This window comes from Chroicocephalus ridibundus, chromosome 17, assembly GCF_963924245.1.
Source record: "Chroicocephalus ridibundus chromosome 17, bChrRid1.1, whole genome shotgun sequence".
In the NCBI taxonomy this organism is placed as follows: Eukaryota; Metazoa; Chordata; class Aves; order Charadriiformes; family Laridae; genus Chroicocephalus; species Chroicocephalus ridibundus.
In genome coordinates this window covers 1,049,188-1,058,850 of record NC_086300.1, presented here as the reverse complement: position 1 = coordinate 1,058,850, position 9,663 = coordinate 1,049,188, and the positions used below count along the sequence as shown (strand labels likewise).

Here is a 9,663-nt window from a genome sequence, read left to right as displayed (position 1 = left end):
TACTGCACAATGATCCACGTGTAAGAGTGTGTGTGCATTACAGGCTGGTGTGTAACGGCACACGTATGAGTGTGCACTATATACAACTGTGCAATGACACATGCGTGAGCATGCGCACGTATGCACGCGGCATGTTGGTGCACAACAGCACAAGTGCAAGTGAGTGTGCATCATGTGCTAGTGTGCAATGGCACACGTGAGTGTGTATGTAAGCTATAGGTCAGTGTGGAGTGCACACGCGTGAGTGTGCATGCCATCTGCTAATGTGCACTGACATACAGGTAAGTGTGCGCGTGTGTGCATACTGCTTGTTGGTGTGCATTGACACACGTGTGAGTGCACACTGTGCACTACTGTGCAATAACCCATGTGTAAGAGTGTGTGTGCTACACACTGGTGTGCAGTGGCATGTGTGTGAGCGTGCACCATGTGCTGGTGTGCGATGGCACACATGTAAGAGTGTGTGTGTGCCCACCACAGGTTGGTGTGCAGTAACACACACGTGAGTGTGCACTACTGTGCAATGACCCACATGTAAAAGCGTGTGTGCTACAGGCTGACGTACAATGGCACACATGTGAGGGCACAGGAGCTTGTGTCACGTGCTAGTGTGGAATAACACACATGTGAGCACATATGTGAGCTGCAGGCTGGTGTGCAATAGCGCATGCGGGAGTGTGTGATGAGCTACCGTGCAGCAGCACACACCTGAGCGTGTGTGCACTGCAGGCTGGTGGGCAAAGACCCACACGGCAATGTGCAATGATGTGCGTGTGAGATAAATTAGTGTGCAATAGCACACAACCTGAGTATGCGTGCACCCTAGGCTGGTGTGCAATGACACACGTATGAGCCTGCGTGTGCTGTGGGTAGGTGCGCAAAGGCACAGACGCGTGTAACAGCCGCACATGTGTGAGTGTGTGTGACAGGCTGGCATGCAACGGCACATCCATGTGTGCCACGGGTTGGTATGCAGCTGCACACACATGTGCACGCACCAGAAGCTGGTGTGTGATCGCTCTTGCATGTATGTGAATCCATGTGTGTGAATGTGCATGGAACATGCTGGCAGGGAATCACACACGTGTGTGTGCACCTGTGACAAATGTGTGTGCAGTGGCACACATGCGCTCTGTGCACGGAGGCCTGTGTGCAGCCACATACCCCTGGGCACGCGCGTGTGACGGGCTGGTGTGCAGCTGCACACGCGTGTGAGTACACGCAGGGCGTTGGTGGGCAAGACACACCCACACACGCGTGTGCTCGCCCCGCCGGCTGCCGTCACTGCTCGTGCAGTTGCACACGCGTGTGCGTGACAGCCGGGGAGGTCGGGGTGGTGATGGGGGACCGGTCCCCCCGCGGGGACGTGCGGGGATGAATCACGGCGGGCCGGGGCGGCGCTGAGTCAGCCGGCGGGGCGGCGCGGGGCACACGCGTGTGCGCAGGGGACACGCGGGGACACACGCGGGGGGGTGAGCGGGAGGGACCCCCGGGGCTGGGGAGGGGCGGGCCGAGGGACTGAGGGACGGACGGCGCCACCTCCCCTTTAAGAGGCGCGGCCGCATTTCTGCCCTCCGACTGGCGGCGCGGCGCCCTTAAAGGAGCCGTGCTCTCCTGGGGCCGCGGGGTCGCGGCCCGGCCCAGGACACTTCCGCCTCCGGGGCCTGGGCCGCGCTGCTGCCATGGTAACCGGGACCGGGACCGGGACCGGGACCGGGACCGGGACCGGGACCGGGACCGGGACCGGGACGCACGTTTGGGGTCCTCGTGGGGTGGGCCCGGCCCAGTGGGAGGTTTGGGGTCTCTGGGGAGGGGGTGGGGCGAAGTCTCCGCCATGGGGCCCTCGGTGTCTCCCCCGGCCCCCGCGGGCTGGGCCGGGCGATGGGGGTGCGGGGTGTCCCCTGGAGGGGGGGGGAGCGGTGGGACAGGGTGGCTCTGGGATCCCCGCAGGGTGGGGGGGGCCCCCATGACCAGCCCCTCTCTGGCTTTATCCTCCTTCCGCAGGCCTGTCGCCTCCAGAAGCTGTTTGGGGCTGACGGGGACCTGGCAGACGAGGTGAGGGACCGGACAGTGACAGCCCTGGGGACACCACCAGGTCCCAGCACCACCTCAATGCCCTGAGCTGCCCTATGAGGCGGGGGGGGGGGGGAGGGAAGGCTTTAACCCATCTAGGTGTGGTAACTCGCTAAGTGGTGTTAGCTCGTTAAGAGATGGCTTTAATCCCCAGGGGCCACCGGGGCAGGGTCCTGTGCTGGCTTGCACACCTCACCTGTGGCTCTGTGGGGTGGGATTGGGACAGGGATGTGGGGGTGGGACAGGGATGGGGAGACGGTGCTGTTTGGCTGCCCGCTGCCTTCTCCTCCCGCAGGATTTCCTCTCTGCCGTGGAGGACGCAGAAAACCAGTTCATGGTCCCTGCTCCAATTCATGGGCAGCCCCCGGCCCCCGGCCAGCAGCCTCTCCACCCCCTGGGACCCCAGCTGGGTCACCATTCTGGTAATCCCCCCAGCCTGCGGCCCATCACTGGGCAGGGGGAGCAGCCCATGGGCTGCCAGGGAACCCCGGCCGGAGGGACAGCCCCTCAGGATGAGCTGGACAATGACCTCTTCCTGGCTGCCTGCATGGAGCTGGAGGGTCCCAAGCTGCCGGCGGGGACCAGTGCTGCCTGGCCAGCCCCCGGGCAGTGGAAGAAGCCCCCCCAGACACACACGGGGCAGGAGAGCCCTCAGGAATGGGCAGCCCCCAAGAAGCTGCGGGTGGGAGAGGAGCTGGTCTCTCCCAGCTCCGGAGGGGTGGAGGGCAGGCAGGACCCCCTGCCCACCCTACAGGCAGCTCCCAAACTGGTGCTGCGGCCCAGCACAGCCAGTGCCTGCCCCCCTGGGCCCCCCACCCCTCTGGGAAAGCCGGGTGGCTTGTGTGGCTTTGTCCCCACTCCCGGGGGTCCAGCCCTGAGGCCTTTCCAAGCATCCCCGTACCAGCCAGGAGTGAGTGGCTCCTCCGTGGGGCTGCAGGTGCCCCGGACCCCCATGGCACAGGCTCCCCGGCAGAGCTGCCCCCCACCCCAGTGGCCCCCCACCAACCCATCAGCCTTGATGAGCTGCGTGGAGCCCGTGCCGAGGCAGCCGCTGCAGCCAGCTCCGGCCAGCCTGCAGACCCCAGTGGTCACCAACCACCTGGTGCAGCTGGTGACGGCAGCCAGCAAAGCGCCCGGGGCCACCCCTCGACTCCCACCACAGGGGAAGACTCGCCGGTTCCCAGGGCCTGCCGGGATCCTGCCCCAGCAGGTGGGTGCAGGGGATAGGGATGGGGAGGGGATAGGATGGGAGCAGCTGGTGAAGAGATGCAAAACTCTGGGGCAACCTCAGAGCCTCCCCTGGGCATCCCATGACATCTCTTGTTCTCTCTCCCACAAGCACACTGGGAAGCTCCTGGAGGAGATCCTGGTTTCTGCTCCCCAAACTCCAGCTCATGGGGCTGTGGCAAAGCCACGAACAGAGGTAAGCCCCTGCTGCAGCACAGATTTGGGTATGAATCCTGGTGGTGGTGCTGCTGCAGGCAATCCCCGGTCTTTCAGAGGGTGATGCTGGAAGGGGAGGGGGTCCCTGGGGCTCCCCCCTTGCTGTGCCAGGGCGGGGGGATGCGCTGGCTCAGCACCAGGGTGGTGACCGCTGTTGTTCTGTGACTCCAGGGACTGCCCAGCTCCTCACCGCCCACGGAAGAGGATTTCGGGAAGGGCCCCTGGCTTGCCATGAAGATGGAGCTGGGGCTGGATGAGAGAGACCCAAGCTGCTTTCTCAGGACCTACAGCGTGGTCATGGTGCTGCGGAAGGTGAGGGGGGGCCCTGGCAGAGGGCACTGGTCCCAAGGATTTGGTGTCCCAGCTCTCCCTTTGCCACTTGTAGCTGTTTCCAGAGCTGGGCATCAATGTGGGGAGCGGGCCAAGCTGGGGCTGCCTGCAGACATCACGTGGGCCCACGGGGCTGCTCTCGGGGACATCGGTGTGATGAGGGTCTTTGTGCGCAGGCAGCCTTGAAGCAGCTCCCCAAGAACAAGGTCCCCAGCATGGCGGTAATGATCAAGACCCTGACCAGGACCAACGTTGACGCTGGTGCTGTGTTCAGGGACCCGACCGGTAAGTGTGGCTGTCCGGGTCAGGCTGGGGCTCCCAGCTATTGCTCCCTGTGGCTAATGGGTCCCCTCCTCATCTGCAGGAGAGATGCAGGGCACGGTGCATCGCCTGCTGCTGGAAGAGAGACAGAGCGAGCTCAAACCCGGCTCGGTGCTGCTCCTGAAGCAGGTAGGAGATGCGGAGGCAGATCTCTGGCAGCAGCAAGGTGTTTGGGGCTGGTTCTGCCACAGGTGCCACTAACTCACAGTCACTGTGCCCAGCTGCCGGGCTCACATCCCATGGGAGTGGGACAAGGGGCTCTGCCAGCTCCTCCCCAGGCTGTGGCCAGCAGAAGCCAGAGCTCTGGCTCTGACCGACCGTTCTGTCCTCGCAGGTGGGCGTCTTCTCCCCATCCCACCGCAACCACTACCTCAACGTCACTCCCAATAACCTGCTCAAGATCTACCCACCGGAGCCCGAGGGCAGCTTTTCGCAGCCCTTGTCAGCACAGCAGCAGGTGAGGGAGGGCATGGGGCTGCTGGCCCTGGAGGGACAGGGATGCTGGGATCCCCCGAGGGGGGTTTGGACTGGAGGGACCCTCAAGAGGAATGGGAAGGCTTGGGAGGGAGAGCTGAATCATCCTGTGGGCCCCCAACAATTAATCTCTGCTGGATTTTGCAGGTTCCTGCCCAGGCTGAGCTACTCCGAGACCACCCTGCCCAGCCCCTCCGGGGTGTCCCTGCACCTCAGGACTGGGGACAGTTGAGGACGGGCAGCCACAGCGCAGAACAGTCTCCTGGGGGCTTCTTCCTGCACCCGCAGAGCCCCAGGCCCAGGCGAGAAGAGCCGGTGGGAGCTGACGGCTGCGACATGGGTGAGCTGGGCCTGCTCGAGGTGGGGAGGAAAAGCTCTGTGTCCCATGGGAAACAGGTCCTGGGCTTGGACAGTGTCTCCCCTCCCCTGTAAAGCCAAAGGGGTCTCATCCCATCCCATCCAATTCCCGGTATGTGGAGTCTATTCCTTCTGTATACACATGTAAAACTCGTGTTTCATCCTCCCTGTGCCCTTGCAGATGACCTGGACGGGCTCCTGGGGGAGCTGCCTGAGGACTTCTTCTCTGCTCCAGCCCAAGCTGACTGCTGCTGACATGGCCGTGGGGCCAGGGAGACGGTTACTGCTGGCACAGTCTGGGCTGCACCATGGCCTGGTGAGGATGCCCAGGAAGCAGGCGATACACCGCTTGCTCCTTTCTCTGTATGTCTGTTGTGTTTGTTCTGGAGCTGAGAGCTACGGGGACGTGGGGAGTCCCAGGTGGACATGGCCTCAGCGCCTGTCCTTGCTCCTCTGGGTAGGCCAGCCCCTCTCGGCTCCCAAACCTGCATTAAAGGGCTGTTTTGTCCCTGCCTCACCCTGTCTGCTCGTGTGTCACCATCCCCTCTGCCACCGTGGCCAGCAGTGCCCCTCTGTCCCCTCTCTGCTGAGCTGCAGCACCCCAAACCCTTCTTGTGGGGGGAGTCCCCGCTCTCCCTCTCCTCTTGCAGTGCTCCTGTGCAGCCTCAGCCCGAGCCCTGCAGGGTTGGGGGGGCACCCGGCTCCAACCCAGCCCCATGGGACTCCCCATCTCGCACCCACCAACAGGTTAAACTCCCTGGCAGCCTTGCGCTAGCGTGACTGTTTACCACCCTGTGGGAGTTATTTATAGGGCGGCCTGGCCTGGGCTCTTGATTCAGCATTTGTGTGTGGGGCACAGCCCTATTTATAACCCCCACCCAGGCGCAGGAGGCAGCTCACTGACCCTCCAGTCCTTCTGGGGTCTCCATGGCCCAGGAAACCTTCGCCTTCAGCTCCTCCGCGCTGCGCTCGTTGCGGCTCCAGCAGGAGCTGCTGGAGCAGGAGGATCGCCGTCGAGCCCTGGCTCGAGAATCGGCCACGCGGCGGTTCTTGTCATTGAGCCCCCGGCCTCCCCTCACCCCCCACCGGCGGCCCAAGTACTGCCGGGACCCCGCTGTCCACAACGCCCTGTACACTGGGGACATCCTGCGCATCAAGAGCATCTTTAAGGATGAGACCACCACGAATATGATCATGGAGATGGTCAGCGAGGAGCTTGTGTGGTCGCCCGAGCAGGGTACGGGACTGGGGGAGCCGCATGGGGTGTGTGTGGGGGGTCCCTTCTCCTCCCCCGCCCCTTCTCCCCCCCCGGGTGCCAAGGGGAGACAGGGTGAGGAGTGATGGTTGAGGATGCAGCTCTTCATGGGCTGGGGGGAGGAGGGCTGGCTGCTCTCATTTGGGGGTGGTGGGACTTCCCTGGGAAAGGCGGGACGATCCCAGTTTACTCCCCCCAGGGCTTTTCCTGGCTGGGGTTGGCGACAGGGGGATGTTGGGGTTCACAGTCATCCCCCTGGGCTGGCATATGAGTGGGTGGGGGGTCTGGTGTGGGGTCAGGGGTGGGTGGGCAGGGCTGGAGCAGCCCCTCTGGGTGCCCCCGCTGCCCCCCCCATTGACACCTCCCCATCTGGCAGGGCTGTGGGTGCTGAGCTCCCGCCGGCAGCAGACCTCGGCCCTTCGCATCGCTGCCAGCCGGGGTTACAGCGACTGTGCCCGGCACCTGCTGCTGCAGGGGGCGGTGGTGGACGCAGTGGTGGGGGGCCGAGCCCCCCTGCACGACAGCGTGGCTGCCCCCCGCCCCGACTGTGCCCGCCTGCTGCTGGCCTTTGGGGCAGACCCCAACCTACTGAACGCCGAGGGCTCGGCCCCCCTGCACCTCTGCACTGCGCCGGAAAGCCTTCTGTACGCCACGCCCACGTGGGCCATGCCCTGCCACGCCCACCCTCATCTGCATACAAGGCCATGCCCCATTGCATGCCCAGCCCCTGCTCCACCCAGCTGCCTGGGCAGACCCTGGGCAAGGGTGGGGCTCAGCTGCATGCTGGGCTCCACCCACCTCCTCCGCATACTTTGCTGCTCCCACCCCGCTCTGCATACCGTGCCACGCACCCAGCCTCATCTGCATGCCAAGTCCCGCCCACACACCAAACCACCCCCCCCTCATCTGCATACCAAGCCCCACCTACACCCTAGCCCTGCCCCACCCCACGCTAGGCTCCACCTCCCGTCCAAGCCACACCTCCGAAGATAAGCCCCACCCTCTTCCCCCTGACCAAATCCCACCCCCAAAACCAAGCCCCACCCAAAAATACAGTCCCGGGCACCAACAAGCCCCGCCCCCCAGCCAAGCCCCGCCCCTCCCAGGCCCTGGGCTCCCTGCCGTGAGCCCCCCCAGCATCCTCATCCCAGTAGTCCCAGGGGGGTGGCTCTGGGGTGGTGTCCCCGGGGCGGGTGACAGAGGTCTTCGAGGCTGTCTCCAGCTGTGTCACAGCCGTGTGTCGCCTCCCCCAGGTGCGCAGAGCTGCTGCTGGCTCATGGGGCACGGGTGAACCTGGGGACACGTGACCAGCAGCTGACGGCCCTGCACGTGGCGGCGCGGCAGGGGCTGGTGGCCCATGTGGAGCTGTACCTCCACCATGGTGCCGACCCCTCCTGCCGCACCCGCCAAGGCGAGACCCCCCTCAATGCTGCCTGCGCTGCAGCTGAGCGCCCTGAGGAGGCCGAGCGCTACTACCGAGTGGCCGAACGGCTGTTGGCTGCCGGCGCCAACCCCGGGGCTGCTGGCCGCAAGGACCACACGCCGTTGCACAATGCCTGCAGCAATGGGCAACCCCGGCTGGCACAGCTGCTGCTGCGTCATGGGGCCGATGCCACCATCCCCAACTGCGCTGGGTACACCCCCATGGACTGTGCCCTCCACGCTGTCGAGGAGTATCGGCACCAGCACCCCGAGGAAACCATCGCCCTCCTCCTCAACCATGGCGCCGGCCCCGTCCACCCCAAGGTGGGCAATCATGGGGGGGTGATGGGGACATGGTGGCGATGTCTCCCCTCCCTCGGTGACACCTCTCTGTCTTAGATGCTCAAGTTCTGCTGCCGGCACCCACCAGCACTGGAGATGGTGCTCAACGCCTACGACCGCATCCCACCCCCCGAGAGCTGGGTGGGATCTGTGCCCCCGGAGCTGTGGGAGGTAAGGGGGTGACACGGTGTGTGTGTCCCCCATTGCCACCACACCCCACTCACCTCTCTGTCCCTGTGTCCCCCCTCCCCAGGAGCACCAAGAGTTCTATGCCTCAGCGCAGTGCATGGCGGGCACACCGCGGCGCCTGCAGCACCTGGCACGCTGTACTGTCCGGCGGCACCTGGGCGCCCGCTGTCACCTTGCTGTCCCCAAGCTGGCCCTGCCAGCCCCCCTGCGCCACTACCTCCAGCTGCCCCTCACTGGGGTCATCTCCTGAGAACAGCCCCCCGCTCCAGGTCTCCCGCCAGGAGTGACCAAGGGGGGGCCGGTGCCTCTGTGTGTCCCCCTCAAGCGCCCTAGTGTGAATAAAGGACGTGGCAGAGGTGGCTCTTGGGGTGTCTCCTTCCCTGCAGGGACCAGCTGGGGCAATGGTCACTGCACCAGGTGGGACAGGGGGACCAGGGAGGGGGGGACAGAGCCAAGGGGGGGTCACAGGGCCGGGGGGGTGACATGCCTCAGGGAGGTGACTGCCAGGCCCTGGGGAGGAGGTGTCAGGCCCCAGGGGTGGGGGGGGGTTGACAGACAGGCCCCGGGGGGGACAGGGCCTGTGAAGGGGGGCGACAGGCCCTAGAGAAGTGACAGCCAGGCCCTGCGGGGGGTGGGGGGGTGGCAGCACCTGGAGGATGTGACAGCAAAGCCCTCGGAGGGGACAGGGCACTGCAGTGAACGGAGGACGTGGACTGGAGGCTGACATGGCTTGGAAAGCCCAGCGCCCCAAGGCTTGTGGGGCGAGGAAAGCAGCTCCCAGAGAGCGTGAGGACAAGCCATGATTTTCCCTCCTGGCGCCTTGGGCGCGGGCGGGAGCAATCTCCGGACGTTTGCGATTTTTGTGCCCGGCCCTGGGGAGAATGAAGAAAGGTGGCGCCCGGGTGGGGCGCGGAGCGGGGCCGGCTGTCTCCTCCGCCGCAGGGTCCCGCCCTGGCCGGGTGCCGCGGCAGCCAGCGGCAGGGCCCCGGGCGTCCGCCCCACGGACGGCTCCCGCTGCGGGAGGGCTGGGCGCGTCACGTGACCCAAGCTGACCAATAGGGTGCTCCATCCCGCCTGCCGCGGCGCGTGCAAGAGCCGAGGGCTCGAAGGGGCCGGGCCGGGCCGGTAAAGGGCCTTCTCCAGGGGCCCTCCCCTCCCCTCCCCTCTTTTCCTTCTTTCTGCAATGGCTGACGTCCGTGGAAGACCCTGTCCACTCACCTGCCTTTCATCCCCACCAGTCTGCTCTGGAATCCAGTTCCCGTCCCTTCCTGAGTCCAGGCTGGAGCTTCCCCAGCGCCTGCCGGTGACGGATTTTGTATATGTATTTGTAAATATTGTATCTATTTCATTATTTCCTTTTTATTTAATTATTAATATTTCTTGAAGTAGCTCCAGGGGATGGAAAGGTTTTGAGCTGTTTAGAAAATGAATGTTACCTTCATAACGCTGATATTTTG

At 64.5% G+C, this 9,663-nt stretch overlaps 2 protein-coding genes across 4 annotated transcripts; both read left to right on the top strand.

The window, feature by feature from the left end:
* Window positions 1-1,578: 1,578 nt before the first annotated feature.
* HROB (homologous recombination factor with OB-fold) lies at window positions 1,579-5,511 on the top strand. Of its 2 annotated transcripts, XM_063354712.1 has the most exons (10): window positions 1,579-1,685; window positions 2,005-2,055; window positions 2,369-3,283; window positions 3,413-3,496; window positions 3,688-3,828; window positions 4,023-4,131; window positions 4,211-4,296; window positions 4,502-4,624; window positions 4,789-4,981; window positions 5,180-5,511. In XM_063354712.1, the coding sequence occupies exons 1-10, from the start codon at window positions 1,683-1,685 to the stop codon at window positions 5,251-5,253; spliced, it is 1,779 nt and encodes a 592-aa protein (XP_063210782.1). In that variant the 5' UTR covers window positions 1,579-1,682; the 3' UTR covers window positions 5,254-5,511. The 2 variants fall into 2 exon arrangements, with proteins under 2 accessions (XP_063210782.1, XP_063210781.1); XM_063354711.1 differs by lacking the exon at window positions 1,579-1,685 and having other exon boundaries at window positions 1,713-2,055.
* ASB16 (ankyrin repeat and SOCS box containing 16) lies at window positions 5,182-8,561 on the top strand. 2 transcript variants are annotated; one of them, XM_063354715.1, is made up of 6 exons: window positions 5,182-5,314; window positions 5,858-6,235; window positions 6,630-6,897; window positions 7,507-7,999; window positions 8,075-8,188; window positions 8,271-8,561. In XM_063354715.1, the coding sequence occupies exons 2-6, from the start codon at window positions 5,926-5,928 to the stop codon at window positions 8,454-8,456; spliced, it is 1,371 nt and encodes a 456-aa protein (XP_063210785.1). In that variant the 5' UTR covers window positions 5,182-5,314; window positions 5,858-5,925; the 3' UTR covers window positions 8,457-8,561. The 2 variants fall into 2 exon arrangements, with proteins under 2 accessions (XP_063210785.1, XP_063210784.1); XM_063354714.1 differs by having other exon boundaries at window positions 5,189-5,314; window positions 5,881-6,235.
* The last annotated feature ends 1,102 nt before the right edge of the window (window positions 8,562-9,663 follow it).

Excerpts from the sequence above, each read along its gene's own strand:
- ASB16 (XM_063354715.1), top strand. The coding sequence starts at position 5,926 with ATGGCCCAGGAAACCTTCGCCTTCAGCTCCTCCGCGCTGCGCTCGTTG. Across the intron at positions 6,236-6,629 it reads TGTGTGGTCGCCCGAGCAGG|GGCTGTGGGTGCTGAGCTCC; the intron begins GTACGGGACTGG and ends CCCATCTGGCAG. Across the intron at positions 8,189-8,270 it reads TGCCCCCGGAGCTGTGGGAG|GAGCACCAAGAGTTCTATGC; the intron begins GTAAGGGGGTGA and ends CCCCCTCCCCAG.
- HROB (XM_063354711.1), top strand. The coding sequence starts at position 1,882 with ATGGGGGTGCGGGGTGTCCCCTGGAGGGGGGGGGAGCGGTGGGACAGG. Across the intron at positions 4,297-4,501 it reads CGGTGCTGCTCCTGAAGCAG|GTGGGCGTCTTCTCCCCATC; the intron begins GTAGGAGATGCG and ends CTGTCCTCGCAG. Across the intron at positions 4,982-5,179 it reads AGCTGACGGCTGCGACATGG|ATGACCTGGACGGGCTCCTG; the intron begins GTGAGCTGGGCC and ends GTGCCCTTGCAG.